The 23688-nt window shown below is 37.0% G+C and overlaps 1 protein-coding gene across 2 annotated transcripts in view; it reads right to left on the reverse strand.

The window, feature by feature from the left end:
* Window positions 1-23688, reverse strand: part of NF1 (neurofibromin 1) — a 250910-nt gene that overhangs the window by 76289 nt on the left and 150933 nt on the right. For both annotated transcript variants that reach the window (XM_007452391.1, XM_007452392.1), the window contains 2 exons: window positions 21975-22121; window positions 19190-19300 (listed from right to left, as the gene is read on the reverse strand). In XM_007452391.1, coding sequence (XP_007452453.1) covers window positions 19190-19300; window positions 21975-22121 — 258 coding nt within the window. The remainder of the gene's footprint in view (window positions 1-19189; window positions 19301-21974; window positions 22122-23688) is intronic.

A 23688-nucleotide genomic window follows, 5' to 3' on the forward strand; every position in this document is an offset into this window, starting at 1 on the left:
AAAAAAAAAAAAAAAAAAAAAGAAAATAGCTATTCTGAGTTGCTGCCTAAGCATTTTACAGTATGACAACCCTACACAGACCCAGAGTCTGGACATTTAGATAAGGACTCAAATTAGGATTACCACCAGAAGTTCCCACTTTGCTTTTCCTGGGGCACCTTTTAAAATAAGCACTTAGAGTCAAGCCTGTAAAAATTTAAGTGACTGTCATCCCAGCCACCTTACAAGAGGTGCTTCCTACCCTGTACTGTATCTCTTGAACTGGGGAAGAGGACTGCTCTTCCCCCAGCTCACTGTGCACGCCCCCCATCCCCCGGCGACGTTTCTGGCATCTCTAAATAATAAATCTTGTGACTTTACTTCCTTTGTCTGAGTGTATTGAAACTGAGCCTTCAATCAAAATGACCCCAGGGGTTTTCATTTCCCTTGAAAATTGAGGGAGCTACTTGCCAACCCCAAGTGGGTGGCCTGTGCCTCCTCATTCAACAAGTCATAACCTGCATATCTTTAAATTATTATACCAATTATGCGGGAGGGCAACACAGCAATGATCAAAAACCTAAAATACTTTAACCTTTAACCTAGTAAATTCTAGGTAAACACCAGCATTCTTTCTAATAGCAAGAAAAACAGAATGCTAAATATCTACCATTAGGAAACTGGTCAAGTAAATGATGAGCCACTGGCCAGAATATTACGTGTCCAATACAAATATTTATGTAGAGGTTTTTTTTTAAGTTTGAAAAGTGGAAAATGCATAAGATAAGCAAAAACTATAGGATATATAAACATGTATGTTATAGAACTATGTATAAAAACAACAAAAAAGATAAATATACCAAAATGCTAATATGTATACCAAGTGTGTTTTATCACCTGCTTTGTCTTTGAAAAATGCAAGAGATCTTAGAAAAGAACTATTGAAACAGCTGTCCAAGGGCTCTAGGTTGAGTAAGAAAATGAGATGATGCAAAATGAACTGTGAATAGGGAGGGGTGGTTAAGAAACTAGAGGGTATCATGGATCAGAGACAGAAATGCACTATCAGATTTCTTGGAAGCACATACTTATTATATTAGCTTACGTTAGCTCTACATGGTTAACTGCTGTCAGGATTGTTCTCCAACAAATCTAACCAGACAAGCTCTTTTCTCTCCTAATAACAAAGCAAATGAACAACAACAACCAAAAAAACCCCTCCAAAAAACTTTCAATCATTTCCCATGTCTCAGAATAAAATCTAAATTCTCAATATGGTTTACTATATGATCAGGCCCTTGCCACCCTTTACAGTATCATCTTAAGATTTTCCAGCTCCCTCACACTGTATAGTTCAAACAAAACATCTTTCTGTCGCTGTAATTCACCAGGCTCTCTCTTGCCATCAGGCCCTCAGAGATTCTTCATGTTCTCACCACTACACTCCTTTCCCTCTTCTTCCCCTGGCAAACCTTTATTCATCCTTTTTATTTCTGTGTAGATTATCACCTCCTGCTAGGAGGTTTTTTTTCGGGGCGGAGGGGGGCGAGGGGCCAGCTTGATCTGAATTTATTAAATAAAAGGATGAATTAATACAGATCAAAGATATGACTGGTGCGCTAACAATAACCTACTTAAGACAGACCAAGTCAAACCTCAAGTCTTTCTTATTCTAGAGCCTAAGTTTCTTCCAATAGGTCAAAGTCTTAGCTTCATAGTCCAGAGAAAAGAGAGATGAAAGAAAAGTTATGAATGAAGGGGATTTGGCTAGGCTGCTACTTGTCATATAAGAAATTAGTTCTGGGCAGTGGGGAGTTACCTTTGGAACAATTTCAGAGAAAGGTTAATTCTGATACCTGTGAACAATTTAGTACATGTAGATTGCTCAAGGGAAATCAAGGAAACAGAGGGAAAAAAAGCCACCTCAATGTGTTAATAATGTGTTAAGCAGATTAGTCTGCTCCACACTTTTAAAACTGTGATACACTGGGGCTTCCCTGGTGGCGCAGTGGTTGAGAGTCCGCCTGCCGATGCAGGGGACATGGGTTCGTGCCCCGGTCCGGGAGGATCCCACGTGCCGCGGAGTGGCTGGGCCCGTGAGCCATGGCCGCTGAGCCTGTGCGCCCGGAGCCTGTGCTCCGCAACGGGAGAGGCCACAACAGTGAGAGGCCCGCGTACCGCAAACAAAACAAAACAAAACAAAAAAACTGATACAAGTGAGGTTCTTAAGAAGCTCATTTTTTACGAAATGTCACTTTGGTTCAACGGCCCCAACTCTGTTAAACACGTTCAGGAACCAGTTGAGACATATGCCCAATACACCCATTTATCTTTTCAATAAACCATGGCCTGATATTCTGAATTTGTTGGAAGTTATTGATGAAATCTAAGTACAGAAATTAAACATACACACACAAACACACAATAAAAGCAGCAAAACTGTAGTTTTTTCTGATCAAAACAATTCAAAGAGTATTTAAAGTACACTGGGATTTTATAGAAAGAGCGTGAGATAAGACTGTCACCAAAAGCCTGTGTTGTTATCTTGGGTAAACGATTAAATGTGTCCTCTGGTAAAAATCTTGTTAAGAACACATGTTCCACATGGGTATTTTAAAGAATAGATAAAACATGTGTATTAAAGCACTTTGTAGGTGCTACATAAGTATTGTAAATATTACTCCTATGTCTTGTATAAGAAATTCTCGGTAATTAAAAAGATCAGAAGTGGAGATAACTGAACCCATAGTGGTACATAATTCCCCATGTATCTGTCTTCTTTAGTTACACTTCAAATAACTAATTTACAAGGTTTGTTATTTATTTATTCCATGGAAGACATGATTTATCAGTAAAAAATTAGACATCTGAATATTTCAAATGGGTATCTCAAGGCCAAGTATCAAATAAATCTGATGAAATACTCAATACCAGGAAATGTAATTTTTTACTTTGTGCTATTTTGTTGCCCGTAGTCACAGCTCAAAAAAACAAAGTGAACACTTCTGGAAGGCTGAGGGAGTTCAAATGCCTGTCAAATGCTTGCCTCAACAGAAAATAAACTAAGATTTAATGGCTTTTCATCGAGAAAGAAAAGAACAAAACACCACTAAGGAAAAATAAAGATGCCATACACCACAAAAACCACTGGAAGGCCCTTCCTTGCCAACCAAAGCCTCAGTGACCACAGCTGCACCTGAGACACTGTATAGTGTAAGGGTAACTGGCACATAGCCCACATCCACTTACCAGTTCTATTACTTAGCATCAGATCCTCAGCTGCATTTCCTCATACCAATGACAAATAAAGAAAGCCAATAAATGTTTAAGAATAATTTCATCTATCTACAGGCTCTAGTATTTCCTCAAGGTATGGCTTTTCTACAATGAGTAAATGAAATCTTTCTTGCTTAACAAAGTATACTTTAATGAAGTGTTATGAGTCTCTTGCCCTGACACTAAATTAAAAAAAAAAAAAATCTGCAGGACATAAAATATAAACTTAGAAACACATTGTAAAGGCTAGTCTCTTTAAAACACAGTAAAAGTAATCAAAGGATGAAGGAGTCACCTGAAACTAGTAAAACATCTTCATATATTAACAGTGAGTTGACTATAAACTGATTTAAATTTTAAACATAAATGTCACATATCTAAATTTCTTTACATTTTGCTTCAAAGCAGTTATGTTTGAGTCTTTAAACTCTTATTCCAATGAGGCTGTCATTAGTGAAAACTCCTTTGGGGCCCCTCCTTTCAAATATTACTAAGAGCCAGTTTATATGTCACATAAGAAAAAACTCATCTTAAACAAATATATTACTAAATGACATTTTGCCTCATTAAAAATTTCAAATATGAAGATTTTCCCACCACATTTAAAAAGAACATGTTTTAGACTTTGACAACACGTCCAAAAATGTATTTCCTTAAAAATGTGTGCTCAAAGGCATCAGGGTTTGAAGTAAGTACATCACCTCCAACAGCGGCTCTTCTGAAGGGAGCAATATTCACTTGGATGTATTTACCCTTAGATGCTTGTTTTAGAATTTTTCCCTAATATTTCATAAAATCAAACCTCATAAATATATCTCAGGATTATTTCCTTTCAAGGATTATATATTTACACTAAAAGAAGTGAACCAGGGCTTCCCTGGTAGCGCAGTGGTTGAGAGTCCGCCTGCCGATGCAGGGGACACGGGTTCATGCCCCGGTCCGGGAGGATCCCATGTGCCGCGGAGCGGCTGGGCCCGTGAGCCATGGCCGCTGAGCCTGCGCGTCCCGGGCCTGTGCTCTGCAACGGGAGAGGCCGCAACAGTGAATGGCCCGCGTACCGCAAAAAAAAAAGAGGTGAACCACAGTTGATTCAAAAAAAACAACTGTGTTTTCATAAAAATAGATGGATTGCAGCCACTGTTTCTTTTTAAGTACTGTCAAGTCATAAATCACTAAATCATCCTTGATGAGTAAACCAAAGCCTTGTTTCACTAACAGCCAAGGCCACTATACTTCTATAAACCAAGAATCACAGAAAACAAAACCACTTGAGAAATCTTTTGGTTCATTCAATTCAGGACTCCAACCCTAATCACTGTTATTAAATCAAGTCTTCTTCCTTTAAACTACAGTCATGTGTGTCCATAATTAAAAGTGGCGATTAGTCTTAACACTAGCACTGAATGATTACATACATATAATAATTAAAAGCTAAGTTCATTTATTAAGTGTTTTCTGAAATGCCACATGCTCTGCTAGATTCTCTGTGTATCCAGATAAAGACATCTAAGATCTAGGAGCTAAAAGTCCAATAGATGAACAGGAAAATAATATTCTATGTACCCACATGTTTATTGCAACGTTATTAAAAATAGCCAAGATGTGGAAACAACCTAAGTATCCATCAATGGGCAAACGGATAAAGAAAATGTGGTGTAAAAAGACCCCGAAGAGCCAAAGCAATCTAGAAACAAAAACGAAGCTGGAGGAATCAGGCTCCCAGACTTCAGACTATACTACAAAGCTACAGTAATCAAGACACTATGGTACTGGCAAAAAACCCCCCAGAAATATAGATCAATGGAACAGGATAGAAAGCCCAGAGATAAACCCACGCACATATGGTCACCTTATCTTTGATAAAGGAGGCAAGAATATACAATGGAGAAAAGACAGCCTCTTCAATAAGTGGTGCTGGGAAAACTGGACAGCTATATGTAAAAGAATGAAATTAGAACACTCCCTAACACCATACACAAAAATAAACTCAAAATGGATTCAAGACCTAAATGTAAGGCCAGACACTATCAAACTCTTAGAGGAAAACATAGGCAGAACACTCTGTGACATAAATCACAGCAAGATCCTTTTTGACCCACCTCCTAGAGAAATGGAAATAAAAACAAAAATAAACAAACGGGACCTAATGAAACTTAAAAGCTTTTGCACAGCAAAGGAAACCATAAACAAGACGAAAAGACAATTCTCAGAATGGGAGAAAATATTTGCAAATGAAGCAACTGACAAAGGATTAATTGCCAAAATTTACAAGCAGCTCACGCAGCTCAATATGAAAAAAACAAACAACCCAATCCAAAAATGGGCAGCAGACCTAAATAGACATTTCTCCAAAGAAGATATACAGACTGCCAACAAACTCATGAAAGAATACTCAACATCATTAATCATTAGAGAAATGTAAATCAAAACTACAATGCAATATCATCTTACACCGGTAGGAATGGCCATCATCAAAAAATCTAGAAACAATAAATGCTGGAGAGGGTGTGGAGAAAGGGGAACCCTCATACACTGTTGGTGGGAATGTAAATTGATACAGCCACTATGGAGAACAGTATGGAGGTTCCTTAAAAAACTAAAAATAGAACTACCATATGACCCAGCAATACCACTACTGGGCATATACCCTAAGAAAACCGTAATTCAAAAAGAGTCATGTACCACAATGTTCACTGCAGCTCTGTTTACAAGAGCCAGGACATGGAAGCAATCTAAGTGTCCATCTATAGATGACTGGATAAAGAAGATGTGGCACATATATACAATGGAATATTATTCAGCCATAAAAAGAAATGAAATTGAGTTATTTGTAGTGAGGTGGATGGGCCTAGAGTCTGTCATACAGAGTGAAGTAAGTCAGAAGGAGAAAAACAAACACCGGATGCTAACACATATATATGGAATCTAAAAAAAAAAAGGTCATGAAGAACCTAGGGGCAAGACGGGAATAAGGACGCAGACCTACTAGAGAATGGACTTGAGGACACGGGGAGGGGGAAGGGTAAGCTGGGACAAAGTGAGAGAGTGGTAGTGTATATATGGCCATATATACACTACCAAATGTAAAATAGATAGCTAGTGGGAAGCAGTCGCACAGCACAGGGAGATTAGCTCGGTGCTTTGTGACCAGCTAGAAGGGTGGGATAGGGAGGGTGGGAGGGAGGGAGATGCAAGAGGGAAGAGATATATGTATATGTATAACTGATTCACTTTGTTATAAAGCAGAAACTGACACACCACTGTAAAGCAATTATACTCCGATAAAAATGTTAAGAAAGATAAATAAATAAATAAATAAAAATAAAAGTGATGCATTCTGAACAGCCTGACACTTGTATGAGGCTCTGCTTCAGCAAATCACAATGCCACAGTCATTTCTCTTTAATGACTGAAGGTGATTCAAGAGATGGGTTACCCACCAGAGAAGGCTCTTCATGCTGAAAAATCTGTGCATTTAAAAATATATTTAAGACCACAAGTATGAAAATTATCAAGTAGTGAAAGATATGGAAAGACTCAGGAACTGTCACAGCTTGGACGAAGGACACAGCAACTATATGCAATGTGGGATCCTAACTGGATTGTGGAACTGCAACGGGATATAAGGGGGAAACTAAAATTTGAAGAAGTCTTTAGTTCAGCTGACAGGAGTATATTAATATTAATTTCCTGGTTTGATCACTGTACTGTGGTTTTGAAAATTATAAACATTATGGGAATCTGAGTGAAGGGTATGTGTGAACTCTCCGTACTATGTATTTGAAACTTTTCTGTAAGTTTGAAGTTATTTTTTTTAAAAAAAGGCTTTATTATAGAAGAATATATATATATATATATATTTAATAGCAAAAAAAGAAAAAAGTAAAAAAGAAAATGTGGTGTATATATGTATGTACACACACGCACACACAAACAATGGTTGCCAGGGACTAAGAGGGTCGAGGGGAGGGAGAATGGGGAATGACTGCTGATGAGTATGGGGTTTCTTTTTGCGGTGATGAAATGTTTAAAATTACGTAGTGGTGATGATTGCCCGACTGTGTGAATATACTAAAAACCACTAAATTGTACACTTTTAAAAGGGTAAACTTTATGTGAATTATATCTCAGTAAAGCTGTTTTTTTTTTTTTCTTAACTTGCCTAGAGGAGTTAGAGTCAGGTTACTGAGATGGGTCTTGAATCAAAAGTAGGAGTTTGCCCTGTATTAACGGCACTGAAAGCCAATGGTAAGCCTATGCAAAATCACAGAGGCATGCCAGAGTAGGAAAATGGTGAGATGGTCAGTGTTGCTGAAGCAAAGGCGAGACATCTTTCTACAGCTGTTACTACACACTGTGATGACTAGTCTTCTATTATTAAACTTAAATGACCAATTGAGAAAGTTATTTTAAGACTTTACTGGCCAATATAGGAGGTAATGTGCAGAATGCTCATTTGGCATTCTGAGCTCTCTGGGCAGACTTTGTGGCTTTGCCAGCTCCTAGAGTCTTCTCGACAACTGCCCTTAAAGATACCCTCAGCAATGTGTCATGAGCACACTTTCCTGAGAACAGCCCAGAAAGCATTAAGGCTTACTTGGAACCACATCAACGACGACAGCATCATGAGATTTCCAGAATAAGGCCAGCATCTCTAGCCTCTTACCAAAATGACTTTCAATCTCCTGCTTTAGTTCAGCCATCTTGCAACTACTGTGAACAGTGTAAAAGATTACGAAGAGATTTGTATGACGCTAAGGAAAAAAGGTTTATCTTATAAGTCAGTGGTTTTTTGAAGTGTGGTACCTATATGATGGGGTAGTATATGAAACAGTCATTTAATAATTCCGTATTTCTTTTTTACTGTTATCTTTTGTTTGCTGGTTTTCTAGTTATGGCAATCAATACTGATTTTCTGTTTATGGTATAATACAAAATTTCCTTTCAGAAAAAAGTCAATAAAAAATATTGAGTAACTAATAGGATAGATCTTACGAAGAAACGCAAAAACCCCAGAGGTGGTATATGAATGCCTTAAGTATAAAAACTTAGTTAATAGAGCACATAAAAGGTTTTATGTAAAAGTCACACAGTCATATTTTAGAGAGATCATTCTGGCAGTAATGTGGAAGAAGGAGGGGATGGGGTAACATACCGGTGACAAAGAATCCAAATAGGAAGTTATTTCAACAGCCTAGAACAGAGTGCAGCAAACTATGGTCCACTGGCGATATCCTGCCCACATGCTACTTGTGGCCTGTTTTTGTATGACCTGCAAGCTAAAAATGGCCCTTATATTTTTAAAGAGCAGTTAAAAACCAAAAGCCAAACCAAACAAAAACAAGAAAAAAAGAAAAACTTTATGTGGCTTATAAAGCCTAAAATATTTACTACTGCTCCTTTGACAAACAAGTTTGCTAACCCCAGCTTAGACAACTGGTAAAGCTACAAACTGAGTCTGTAATGTAAGGATAAAGTACAAAACATTTTTTGAGGCAGAATCAACAGGACTTAGTGATTAATCAGATGTATGTGGTTAAGGGAAATGAAGATTGATCTTTAGCCTTCCATTTAAAACTCAAGGTGGATGAAGATACCATTATCCAAGAGAAGGAAACAGAAGAGCCTCTTTTTAAAATTAAATCACTTTTCTTCATTTATAATGAAAAACAAGAATAAATAACAAGCCAAGATTAGATAACAGGCTTACGGTATTATACTGTAATAATACTGGAAGACAAACTTGTTCAAAGACAGACATTTCCCCTCAGAACATGTATTTTGCCACTAAGGAGAAATGTGTTCTTTTTCCTGTATTAGATTCCTACAATGAAGAGGCTGAAATTTTACTGTAAAACTGCTTATGTACAATTCTAAAAGGTACTCACATTTAAGTCTAACATAACAATAGCCTGTTTTTGCACATTTGCATATCCACTTTCTCAGGAAGCTTCCAAAAAGATTTTTGAAACGTAACTGTCCACACTGAAAAGCCACTTGCTACTACATACTATTGGGAAAAAAAAAAAAAAAAAAAAAAAAAAAAAAAAAAAACAAAATGGAGTCACTTGTGCTAAAACCGAGACTTAATACCTAACCTAACTGCAGTTACAACCTTCTCCAGGAATGTAATCCTAACCAGTCAGAGTGAAATTTTCTGGTTAGCACCAAAAGGAAGATGAGATAATCTGCCACACAGACAGACCCTGTCCATCCCCCATGGTAGGTTACTTAAGCCTGAAATAACTTTTGTTTATGACTTCCTTGTCTTGCCTTTAAAAACTTTCCATAAATCTAAAAAAAACGGTACTGATGAACCTAGTGGCAGGGCAGGAGTAAAGACATAGACAGACACAGCGGAGCGGGGGAAGGGGAAGCTGGGACGAAGTGAGAGAGTAGCATTGACATATATACACTACCAAATGTAGAATGGATGGCTAGTGGGAAGCTGCTGAATAGCACAGGGAGATCAACTTGATGCTTTGTGACAACCTAGAGGGGTGGGATAGGGAGGGTGGGAGGGAGGCTCAAGAGGGAGGGGATATGGGGATATACGTATACATATAGCTGATTCACTTTGCTGTACAGCAGAAACTAACACAACATTGTCAAGCAATTATACTCCAATAAAGATGTGGATAACAAAAACAAAAACTTTCCCTTTCCATAATCCTTTGGAGCTCCTCTCTACTTGTTAGATGGGATGCTGTCCGATTCATGAATTGTTCAAATAAAGCCAATTAGATCTTTAAAATTTACTCGGTTGAATTTTTGTTATATAACACAGGTAAAGGATATGAATGTACATTATGATCCACATCATACAAATAAAGAAATCCTCTCAAAACAGCTGCCAGAAAGTAGAAATAGGACTTTATAATGCAGGGAAAACTGCAAATGACCAAATGTCTACCATTTTAGACATCACTAATGATATCAGCCCTCAGACATGAAGAAACAAAGAGATGTTTCAGCAAATTCCAGTGTTTGTTGTACCCTATTATGTACAAGAACTCACTGTGCTATAGCAAGTACAAAGAATAAGTAGTACCTGAGCGCCTGGAGGGGTGGGATAGGGAGGGGGGGAGGGAGGGAGACGCAAGAGGGAGGGGATATGGGGATGTATGTGTATGTATAGCTGATTCACTTTGTTATACAGCAGAAACTAACACACCACTGTAAAGCGATTATACTCCAATAAAGATGTTAAAAAAAAAAAAAGTAGTACCTGATCACAAGGAAGCCAGAATTTGGTTGAAGAAAGACTGAGGATACATCTATATTAAAAAACAGACTCTGATAAGTGCTCTAGAGGTACGAAGTCCTAAAATGTCTGATGCTGAAGTATAGAATTAAGGAAGGCCCTCATAAAAGGTGCTGCCATCAGAGTTAGACCTTGAAGGAAGAATGCAATTTTGAATGAGGAAGAAATACTTTGGGCAGATGGGGAAAGCTGCACAAAGATAAAGAAGTGGGAGGTATTTAAAGACCTAAATAATTGAAAATGATTTTTTGGGGGGCGGGGGAACATTTAAGTGGGGAGTGTTCAGAATTTTTAATTTTACTTAATTATCATCGAGAGGCTTGGGCAGCTTAAGATCAATAAGAAGACAATAAGAAATTCAAGGTTGGAGAGCCATTTGGCTGGGTAATGACGCAGTTAACCGAGAAAGAGATTATGAGAAAAATATGTATTGGCCAAAAAGTTCTTTGGGCTTTTTCCATAAAATCTTACCAAAAAACCCAAATGAACATTTTAGCCAACCCAACATATCTGGGTATGAGAATAGGAAGGGGAAAATGTTGAATTTAAAATTCTAAATAAGTTGAGATTGAGGTGTTTGAAGCACCAATAAAAAGTTATCTGTGCATTATCTTAGTACTCTGACTTATAATATCTACTCTGAGGCTTTTTATACTTACTTCTTAGGTCTGATCACACAAATCTCCAGTTAAGTTAGGTTCTATACAATATGTACCTAATATAAATAAGATTTAGCAAGCACTGGTTCTCTTCATGCAGGAGGAAAAAGAAACCTACATAGCAAAGTAAAACAAGTCAGAAACATGTACTGACTTGTGCTTCTGCCACTTATGTAGCCATTTCCTTGTATGTCAACACCATTGTTCACAGTCCTGCAATTTTTTAAAAGAGCCGGCTAATGTGGTGAAAACATTAGCACAATACAACCCAACTTCCCTGTATACCACTTATCAAAGAAAAGGAGTGACCCAAAGATGAAATTCCTTTAAAGAATTCACTTAATGTGCTTCAATGTGGGTGAATTAATGTACTAAAAAAAAATCTTTGCAAACTCAGTATGAAAAGTATCACTTTCATATGCAATTCTTTTCTAATTTAGCCTTATGTTAATAAAGTTTAACTTCTTTTCTAATAGAATAATTATTTACTAGAAATTAAACTCCTAGAATGCTATATTCTTGAATTATTTTTAAAACTTCAAAATAATCCTAGCCAAAAACTACCTACCCTCTAAACATATATACAAGATGCTTTAAGAAAAAAACATCTCTCTCTAATATACTTACCTGATTTTAAGTCATGATAATCACAGTAGGCAAAGAGTATATTTCTCCAGTTAGTGTTAATCCAATGAAGACATTCACTAATATACACATGGATAAGAGGAATAACAAAGTGGAATTCACAGGGTTCTTTAAATAAGACACTAGATTTTAGAGGAACTTTATTTGAATTCCTTGATTTCTGCCACAGTCCATCTGTTTGCACCAGTTTGGAAAGCACTCAATAGGTTATTTCCAAAGAGCAAATAGCAGGTCAAGTTTATAACATGTGACTTACTAATTTTATTTAAACAGCACACAGTGAGTGAGAAATTAGATCCCCCACGGGACACTGGAGAAAGCCTGAAGTTTTAATCTTCAAAGAAAAAATATCAAAAGGTAATATTAATTTGAAATTTTCTCAATTATACATTAGAACCAAATGTAAATTTTAGCATATATTAGATTTCTAAAATTAAAGTTTGAGGTTTAAGTTAAAAAACAGAATAGTTAACCATGTTCAACATGAGCTAGCTGCTTTATCTCAAATGTGGCAAACCATGAGATTTGAATATATGATTAAAAAAAATTAGCCTTACTTTAAAAATGGTTTACTAGTAAACTTTTGGGATATGTCTATACCATGCCTATGTCATAGTCCCCATCTACTAAAGAACACTAGACTAAGGCTCAGACTCAAGTTCTAGTTCTGGTCATTTTTAGATATGCACCCTTTTGCCTTTGTCTGAGCCCATCTGTAAAATGGAAGAGTTGATATCGATCTCTTCTGAATTTCCTTTCATCTTAAAAACTATGAAATTTGTTAAACCAAGGTTGGCATTTCCCCAGTGCTGAGATAAGGTTTCCTTCATTCCCCCTGCCCCCTCACCACCACTTTTAAAAAAAAGCAAGTTCTTAGATTTGTTTGTGATCCAAGTGTTAGATTAATTTTCCATAATTATTCTGAAACAGGAAAATGATGTTCAAGCTATTACTCAGTCTGCTCCTCCTGTTGGTTGGTGACACTTTGCGGTCAACTCCAACACTGATGACCTCAAATTCTATGACAGCTTCTAAACAGATCAGCCCAAATTCTGAGACAACCCCAAATTCCAAGACAACTCCAGAGCTCCAAACATCTCTGGATCCCAAGACAACTTCAAATCCCAAGACAACTTCAAATCCCAAGACAACTAAGAATATAAAAGTGACCCCAAAGATAGCCACAACCATGAACATGAAAAGTGGTGGCACCATACTGAATGCAATGGACAGCACTCCCTTTCTTTTTCTATGTAATATTTTTGATGTTTTGTGTACACTCAGGCTGAAATGGACTTGGACTGTTTGCATTGCTATCTCAGTTCATTATATCTGCTGAATGACAAGCACACTAGGAAAATTAAATTTATTTCAACCTACCTCTGAGTAAATTATCATATCCTAGTTTAATTTGGTTGTTTGCCAATTTTAATTGTGTAAGCTTAATTATTACCTTAATATGATGGTTTCCTTCCTTATAAATGCTAAAAAAGGCAAAATACCACATGTTTGCCTTTTAAATGTTTGCAAAACTCAGTTGAAACTCAGGTTCTTACATTAAAGGTATAACAGAAGAAATTATGTTGGCAACGTTTAGCCAAAGTATGCTTCTGTGTGTGTGTGTGTGTGTGTGTGTGTGTGTGTGTGTAACGGATAGGGGGTTGCGGATGGGGACTGACATGTGTTGTTTTTGTATTTATTTTATTTTTTATTAAATAGACAAAAGGATAAACTACAGTGCTCTACAACAGGGGTCCCTAACCCCCAGGCCTGTTAGGAACCGGGCCGCACAGCAGGAGGTGAGTGGTAGGTAAGCGAGGGAAGCTTCATCTGCCGCTCCCCCATCACCCGCATTACTGCCTGAACCATCGCTCACATTACCACCTGAACCATTCCTCCCCTCCACCCCCGCCGGGTCTGTGAAAAAATTGTTCTTCCACGAAACTGGTCCCTGGTGCCAAAAAGGTTGGGGACCGCTGCTGTACAAAACAATACATCTATCTGTGTCACCATATTCCATGAATGTGTAATAGTAATACGCTGTTACAGTAAAAAAGGTTCCAATTCAGCTAACCTTTGGAATGCAGACTACAGCTGCTCCAATGACAAAATTATCTTAAACTTTTGTCCTTTATTGCAAAAGGTCATTTGTAAATCTGATGCCTAGAATTCAGAATTCTTCCCTACAGAAATATGTCGCATAACTACTGGTAAGATTTCCATGCTGGTCTACAAAGACTGATTTAACTTAAAAACCTAGTGTATAATTTTAACAGTGATAATAAACATGTTATCTTTTTAATAACCATGTTATTAATAGTGTAGTTGTTAAGGTTTGAAACCCAACTCTGATTTTTACTAGTTGTACCACCATGAATTAAATACCTGACCAGTGAGACTCCCAAACAAACCAGTAATAAACTGACTAGGAATGAATCACTTGGGGTGTTTGTTAGATATATAGATTAGGCTCTACCCTGAAATTTTGATTTGGCAGGCTAGGTAGGGCCTTGGGATATATACATTTGCTTGTTTTAATTTTCCAGGTCATTCTGATTGATACCTACATTTGTGAATGACTAACAATTTCTCTAAATTTCAGTTTACACACAAGTCAATCACTGGTAATAATAATAGCTCAGCAGGTTACATGAAAAAGGTTAAATGAAAAAGTATATAATATGCACAGTTTGCCTGATGCAGAGAAAGCACTCAGTAAGTTTTAGCTACTACTGACACCCAAAAAGCAATTGCCAGGTATCACAATATTCCTAAGAGGAAAACTCTTCATTGTACTTTCAGGTTTTATATTTTTAATTACTCGGACAAAAATAACATGTGCCCTGGCAACAAGTCAAACAACAGAGATATATAATAGAAATACTATAACTGACCCTCTACCTGCTCCAATCATACACCCCTGAGATAAGCAATGTGAACAGTGTAATGTGTATACTTTCACACACTTCACAGTCTATACATAGCATATGCCTGTGCACATACACACCCACATTCCTCTGCACCCTGCATGATAAATGACAGAGCCATCCTTCTGGATCTTTTTAAAGGTGCATTAGAGGACTTCTGTTACTTTCTCCTGCTCAGAATCCATTTTTCCTCATTCTGATATCGGCAATCCAATTTCCCTTTGGGAAACCCTGCTCCCATCCCCCCACCCCTTTTAGTTCATGCAGTTCAAGCTGGCTTCACCACTGAGCTCCAGATATGGGCACATAATTCGGGCATAGACAACCAAGAAATTCCATTCCCCTTGCCATAGCAAAAGCCTCAGAAATTGGCAGGTGACTCAGGCCAATGAGACCAGTACTTCTGCTGTTACTACTGGGAAAGAAGTGTTTTTCCACTGGGTTGTTAAGCTGGGAGAACACAAACCATCCCTGGCTATAGCTTAGGAAGAGCTGCCTGGGAATAAAATCAACACAAAGAAAGCAGAGTCGAGACACAGAGAAGACAGATGTTCTCCAGATGACACTGTTCAAAGCTCTGCATGTAGTCATGCAAGAAGCCAGTCCATCTCTTGATCTTCTTGGGTACATGTGGCAATTGATATCTTTCCTGATTTACACAAGTTTAAATTTCATTTCTATCACTTGTAACAAGCAAACTAGACTTAACACATTGCATATTATTCCATAATAGAGATGTATCATTATTTATTCAACAATTTCCTTTTGATACACAGTTATATTATTTTCAGTTTTTTGCCACTATAAACAATGCTGCAACAACTGTCCTTATATTTATGGTACTTTAACTATTACAGGCTAGGAGCAAAAGTGTATAGGAGGGAATAGCAGGAAAAGATTAAAAACTAAATTAGGTCAGAATTATGGAGCACCCAGCATGCCTGACTTTATACGAACCTGGACTTTACATGGGGACTCTATTTAACAAATGGAGAGAGACAAGATTAGATCTGAACGGGAAACTGCCTCCAGAAGCAACGTTCAGATGACCTGGAAGTAGCCTGTCAATACAGGGGACACGGGTTCGAGCCCTGGCCCAGGAAGATCCCACATGCCACAGAGCAACTAAGCCCGTGTGCCACAACTACTGAGCCTGGGCTCTAGAGCCCGCGTGCCACAACTACTGAAGCCTGTGCGCCTAGAGCCCATGCTCTGCAACGAGAAGCCACTGCAGTGAGAAGCCTGTGCACTGCAATGAAGAGTAGCCCCTGCTCGCTGCAACTGGAGAAAGCCTGTGCGCAGCAACGAAGACCCAATGCAACCATGAATGAATGAATGAATGAATGAATAAAAAGATGACCTGGAAGTAGTTATGTGGGGTTTAGGGAGTAGGAGAATAATGCTGCATTAGTACAGGTTAAAGCTAATAAGAGAGTCTCACTAATGGCAGTGGGGGAGAAATGAATTCAAAAGACATTTCCAAAGTACCAAAAAGTAATATTAAACCATTAAGACTCAATTCAAAAAAAAATTAAAACACAGGACAGCCCCTGATAAAGGAATAGCACTAGGAGGTTATTCTGAATCACATGACTGCTAGGCTAGGAGCAAGTACTTGACTTAGGGGCAGCCAGAAATCTACTGGCTGGCCAGCATAGAGCATTAAGGGCTTTGCCAAACAGGTATTTTTAGCTGAACATGTCCTCCTTCTGGAATTTGAAGTGTGCAGTGTTGAGGTAATGAAGGATGGACTAGATGGGGCTAAAACTGAAGAAATACAGAAAGAGAAAAATCATGAGGTAGAGTTGAACGTGAAGCCAAGAGAGAATTAGCACAAGCTGGTTCCAGGACTGACAGACATCTAAGTTCTGTCTACATCTGGGCAGGCCCTGCTCTAATTCATGTTTTTCCTGAGGCCTATCTTCTTGAGAAAGTAAGAATGACTTCTTTGTAATAACAGGGCCCTGACTAAAACTGCCTAATTGATGAGCCTAGATCACACAACTAAAATCAGACATGGTGATTGATAACGAGGAGGATAAAAGAAAGAGGGAAGAATTTTAAATGATTAGCGTTTCTAGAGTGAGAAGGGATGGTGATGCCACTGAGAAAGGGAGTATGGTGTGAAGAAGAAGTTGATTTGAATATACACTGAATTAAATTCTGGGCATTTCAAGTGCGAAATGTCTGTGAAGTATCTGTAAGGAGACCGGTCCACAGCTCAAAAGACATAAACTAATACGTGGTAGAGTCTAAGCCACAAAAACAAAGGAATATAGAAAAGTCAAACCTGAGTGTTCTCTGACAAAGTTGGCTGAGTTACTACCTTCCCCTGCTTTTGTATACAGTGGAGGAACTGGGCCTCTCTCTACTCTGAGCTATCATGTGCTCATCTGTCCTGGACCTGAAGCTTCACACCAGGTGACAATGAAGGCCAGGAGGCACTCTCGTAGGTCTAAGTAAGAAACTGAAACATCTGAAAGTCTGAAATTAGTAAAGTCATATCCCAAAACAAAAACAACAAAAAAGAAAACCTCAAATATACTCTGTACAGAACTTTATAGGTCACAAAATACTTTATGGGGGATGTAGGCAGGATAGTTTTTATAGGCATCTCCCCCTCTTTAACATATGAAGAAACAGATTCGTAAAAATTAACTTATCTAAGAAGCAGCAGGGCTGGGAATCCTTAGCATTCTCAAGTCACCATATTATATACGTTTCTTGGAAATCCCACTCATTTAATACCACAGAGGGTGTCTGCATCAGGCCCATGCTACTTTCCTTTTGGCCTGTATAGTACAGACCACTGCAGAGAATGAACACAATCTTACACTCTGATCCTGAAGAAAAAACTCAGCTTTGAGGTTTTCCAGAAATCTTTCTGACTTGTAAACTAACAAGAATTTAAAGTGTGTGTGGGGGGAGAGACACATGTCTTATCTACCTCTCTTACCAATGTCTCACTGTTAATTACTTTGACAAAATAGGGAAAATCAAAATACACTGGTGGGGCTTCCCTGGTGGCGCAGTGGTTGAGAGTCCGCCTACCGATGCAGGGGACACGGCTTCGTGCCCCAGTCCAGGGAGATCCCACATGGCGCGGAGCGGCTGGGCCCGTGAGCCATGGCCGCTGAGCCTGCGCGTCCGGAGCCTGTGCTCCGCAACGGGAGAGACCACAACGGTGAGAGGCCCGCGTACCGCAAAAAAAAAAAAAAAAAAATACACTGATGGTGTTAAAGATTGGGGATGGAATACAAATACGGTTCATCTCAAATTCAAAAGAAAATTAAAATCATCTTAGGCAATTTAGAAACAGCATCTGAGATAAAAGGTAGAGAGAAGACTTTCATGGGAAGGTGAAGAGATGTTATTCAGAGTTGTTAAAGAGAAGGGCTAAGGATAAATGCAAGTTTCTGTGCCCTCTTGATTCCCTAACACCCCAGTTCTTAGGACTTCTTGGTGTTAGCGCCACCTGAATTATCCCATTAACTGAGTTTCCCACCTCCCACCTTCCTTTTTGCACTCCTCTGCCACTACTTCTCAACCTCCATTTATTTCCTATACACTCTGCCAATTTTTTGCCATTCATGACCATTAAGTCAACTGACATAATTCCTCAATTTATGTTAAACTGAGGTAATTCAGAAAGATTAATTCCCAGAGCCTAGTGGAACAGCAGAACTAAGAGTAAACATAGTCCTTGAGATTCCAAAGCCAGTGGTCTCTCTATTATATCACACTGTCCCTAAGGGTCAATTACCATGAGTTTATGTCACACTAAATGGGAAGAAGTAAAACTGACTAATGTCACAGACAAGTTCTCAAAAGGAAGGCAGAATGAGGCAAGAAAGAAAAGACAATGGCAGAGAAAGCAATGCAAGCATTATACCTATTGTGAAGGAGGAGCACTGCCAGAAAGGTTTTCTAGGAACTAGCCTGGACTGAAAGACAGCATGAACAAATACAATCAATTTTTCAGGCTGTCACCTGTGCCATATCTTTTTAGAAATTTCCCATAGTGTCTCTGAATTATTTGTTAAATCACACAGCATATTACTAACAGTTCTCACTCAGACTCTTTCCGTTTAAAAAAAACTTTCTGAGTATCATGTTATGGATAGTATTTAATCAGAATACACCAGAAAATAAAAAATTGTGATTTTTTTTTTTTACTCTTGGTAATTAATTCATTGTAACGTGGTATAAAAAAATTGATGTAACAAAGAGAAGCCAATACGAAACAGGTAGTCTGAAAAGCAATTTCTAATGTACTGAGCGTCATTTAGGGACAAGATGGCTGTTTACCCAGCTACATTCTCCCAGAAAAACTTGTCTCCAATTCTAGTAAAATCAAATGGGAAAAACCAAACTTCCCGTCTCTCTACATTTGATATCATTTTATAAGCTCTGGTAAGATAAAACATAGTGTTTCTTACCTCCGTGCAACATAATAAAATATAGGATTCCCAGCTTTGGAAGTCCCAGCTTGGTAGAAAATACTTAAAGTTTTCAAAGCTTTGAACTCTTCTTTTTCGTGTACTTGATGCCTGAAAGAAAAAAAAGAATAGAGTAACTCATAGGCTTTACATTGTCCACTGAATATCTACAAAAATCCACAACTGCACCAATGATAAAATATACAAAATGACAAAATATTTTAAAAGCAACACGCTTTCTGAAGGGCAACATGGTTAACATGTACCAAAAAATTCAAGGTGTTGTTCTTTGAACCACAAACAGTGGTTCTTAGGATAATGTTAAGAAAACTACTGGACAGGGGTATTAACCATAGAATTGTTTTTAATCATTTTTCTTTCTAGACAGAAATCTTTGAGTTTTTACTTACTTGTTTGCTTTTTAAGAGTTCAGTTTATCAGCCTTTCCTTTCCTGGCTTACTGATTCTGAATGAGTGAGAAAGGCCCACATGTTCTTCTTTATGGGAATTTATCCTCACAAATAGCGTTATCTTTTTCCAGATGGTTACTTACTGATACAGTTGTACCAACACAATTTATTAAAAGTCCATTCTAATCTCCCTGATTCTGAATATCACTTTTATAATGATACTCTTTTATATATTTAAATATACTTCCAAAAAAGGCATAGTTTAATTTTTGTATATTCTGCTCAGTACTCAGTGTGTGTCTTTAACCTGAAGATTTATGTCATTAAACAACCCTGGAAAATTCTCATTTGTTGTCTTTCATATATTACCTCCTCACTATTCTCTTTGAGCTCTATTTATTAGATATGCTGGACCTTCTCATTCTATCACTTGTATCTCTTAAACTCTTTCATATTTTCCATTTCTTTATCTCTCTGTACTGACTGTATACTAGGTAATTTGCTCCAAAATTCTCTTCCAGCTATGTACGCATTTATTATTTTTTAAAATATCTTTATTGGAGTATAATTGCTTTACAATGTTGTGTCAGTTTCTCCTGTACAACAAAGTGAATCAGCTATATATATACATATATCCTCATATCCCCCTCCCTCTTGAGCCTCCCTCCCACCCCTCTAGGTTGTCACAAAGCAACGAGCTGATCTCCCTGTGCTACTTTATTATTAAAATACATTTTCTTTTACCTAGTATTTCTATGTGTCTTGGGGGTGGGAGGAGAGGTTGTATTACCTCAGTTCATCATATTGCTTGTGCCAGGTCAGCATTTGTTTAATATTAATGGAAAAAACATAGATATCATTTGATAAGGGAAATACGTGCACATGTGTATAGGTAAATGACTGGGAGGCTATCTGCCAAATGTTAACTAAATTATCTCTAAGGGATGAAATAACTGAAAACTTTTTACTTTCTTTTTTAGATTTCTATGTTTTGAATAATTAACAATTTTTATTTTTATGGTTGACAACATTATAAAGCTATTTCCATTTTTTTAAAAGAAAAATGAGTCTCAGCATCAGTGGGAACTTAGAACAAAAATATCACCTAATATTTATTAAACACTTTATATATACACCAGACACTGTTCTAAGTATCTTACACATAGTACATCATTTAGTGTTCAAAAGGACAGAAGGTTGTTTTGTAAGGAAGGTAGGGTCTTAGGTAAAAGGACTAATAAAGAGGTTTTCTCTGAAAAATGGAAAAATGGCAAGGACATCTTTAGTAATGCTGCATAAAAAATAGTTTTATATTTTTGGACTGCACAATTTTCAACTAGGTAACATGAAAATTTTGCATGGAAAATATTCCTTTAATTACATAGGAATAAACATTTGTTACACAGAAAAATGTAACAGAGCTAAAGATAAAAATTAAGTAACAGAGCTAAAGATAAAAATTAAGTTTGAAAGGAGACTGTTATACATTCATACATTCTTTTAACAGTACCAAAATATGGGAGTCATGTGTACAAAACTATGGCCTGTATGTAATATGATTAATAACAGGCACTTACAATGCCTGGGACATTATGTGCAAATCGTTACTGTGAATTAATTTCAGAATGTCATATTCTGCTTATTTCTTTCTGCCTCTGGCACACACCATGAACAAAACACTTAACCCACACTCACTATGAAACACTAAGTGACTAAGTGTAAAGCAGTATGAAAGGTACTTTATAAAGACTAAAGAATTCAGCAAACTATCTTCACTGTACCATCACAGTGGTGAATGTCTAACAATGAGGATCCAAACTAAATCCATCTAAATGAGATTCAAAACAAATGTCTACAGAAATTTTATAGCAATATTAAAGTATACTATATTTTCTGAGCCTCAATCTAAAAGAAGCTAGTATCATTAATTTTCAGGAGGGTTCCAAAAAATGTTACAGTGTAGTAGAAAGAGTTCTGCACTTTGAACCAAAGGACCTATGAATCAGGTATGGAATCTTAGGCAAATTAATTATTCACTTTGAACTCTGTTTTCCCTAATTATAATATGAAAATAATGTTATCTACCCTCCCTTTTAACTACTAAATGCAAAAACACCTCAAAACAATATGACAAAGTACTATTTAATAAGATGCTATTATTTTTATAAGAAAATCAACTATGAAACCAAGCATATTTCAACAATATATAGGGTAAGAGAAAAGTGGGATCCCAAAACATGGCAATGTGGTCATTAAGTACATCCTTCCTAATAATTCTCTATCAAATATACAAGCATATCTAACAAGTGGCCTGGTGGTAAACCTTGCATCTCATCGAAAAAGAAAGCAATCATCATTTCAAGGTGATACTTTACCTAGTCATAAATTCCTCAAACTTTGAACTGGTAAGGTTAAGGCTGGACCAGTGTGTATCTGCCACAGGTTTGTGCTCTGGAGGACCCAGGTATGCAAGAAGTGTTGCCATCTTATCAAAAGGTCGTCTTCCAACAGCTTTGTGATCCCTAGATATAGCACACTACTTAGGAGAAAGGTAGCAGTTCACATTTAGCAGAACACATTTCTTTAGATTGTCACTGGCTGCTTTTCTTTTTACTGTCAGCTGGTGGTTCCTGTTAATTTGTAAATAGCATCCAAAAGAGCTCAGGGGTTTGAAGTTTACACTGAGACGTCTCAGAAATATGACCACTCCCTAAACTACAAAATTCACATAAAACTTCATTTTGTTCTAGCATTAATCCATTACCATTAAATGGGCAATCAGCAAGTAAATATAACATTCTGATCCACTTTTTAGGAAGTGGACATACTGTCCCTGATATCAGATTTCTGCTACTCAGGGTAAATATGAATTTTCAACAACTATTAAACATTTAAAACTAAAGACAACGACATTATTTCACAAACATCAAACTGGCAAAAAATTATGAAGTTTGCTAATGCCAATTTTTATGAGGATGTGTATAAAGAGGTACTCTCACACAGTGCTGTCAAAGTGTAAATAAGCATGTAAACTGTGAAAAGTAACGTGGCAATATCTAGTAAAGTTGAGGCTGTGTATACCCCAGAACTTGGCAATTACACATGTAGGTAATATACAAGGAGACAGACATGAAGAATATTTATTACATCACTATTTAAAATAATAAAAAACAGGAAACCCTAAATATCCATCATTTAGGAAGTGCAAAAATAAACTGTGATATAGTCATTCAATGAAATACTAAGTTAAATAAATGATAAATCTCAAATAGAATATTGTGTGAAGAGACTATACTCAGTGTATCACTGCTGTAAATTTTAAACCACAGAAAACTATATTATATGTACCTATGTTATACCTGTTATTTCCTTTTTCTTGTCAGTTACACAAGAGAGAAGTAATACCTTTTCTTCCCCAAGAAATAAAATGTTATAAAGATCTGAAGTAATTACAGAAAAATAAATAATGTTAAAGCTAGGTGGTAGACATGGGTCTCTGTTACATTACGGTCTATACTTCTTTTTATGTGTCTTTTTTTAAAAAACCAAATTGAAGAAAAACTCTCTAGTATTAAACTACATGAATATGATTGTAAGTTATATAAGAGTTTGCGCTTAAAAAATGCATTTAAAAGAACGTTTGCATTTAAAAGTTCCACAGTTTAACTGCCACACAGATACAGAAAGCATCTTCCTCTTTCTATCTTAGGCACATATTAGTCATACCCATGTCTACTTCAAGCCATTAACAACTCTTAAAGGATTAAAATGCTCTCTCTTTTAAACTCCCATTTCCTAATTGGTTGCTAGCCTTAGCTTTATGGTCTTCTATTTTCCCCATGAATGAGCAAACCATTTTTATTGCCATTTAAAAGTAATCTGGACTCATTTTACCTTTGTAAGAGAACTCATACATAGGAATTTGGGCCCTTTATAAACATACATAACTAGAAAGGACAGCAAATGATTCAGGCTACAAGAGACTTTAACTAAAAACAGCAAATGAAACAATTCCCAAATTAATAATTTTCAGTTATTAAGTATTGTCTATATAAAGCTATTTGCATATACTTAAGAGTATCACAAATG

This window comes from Lipotes vexillifer, unplaced genomic scaffold, assembly GCF_000442215.2.
Source record: "Lipotes vexillifer unplaced genomic scaffold, Lipotes_vexillifer_v1.1 scaffold216, whole genome shotgun sequence".
In the NCBI taxonomy this organism is placed as follows: domain Eukaryota; kingdom Metazoa; phylum Chordata; class Mammalia; order Artiodactyla; family Lipotidae; genus Lipotes; species Lipotes vexillifer.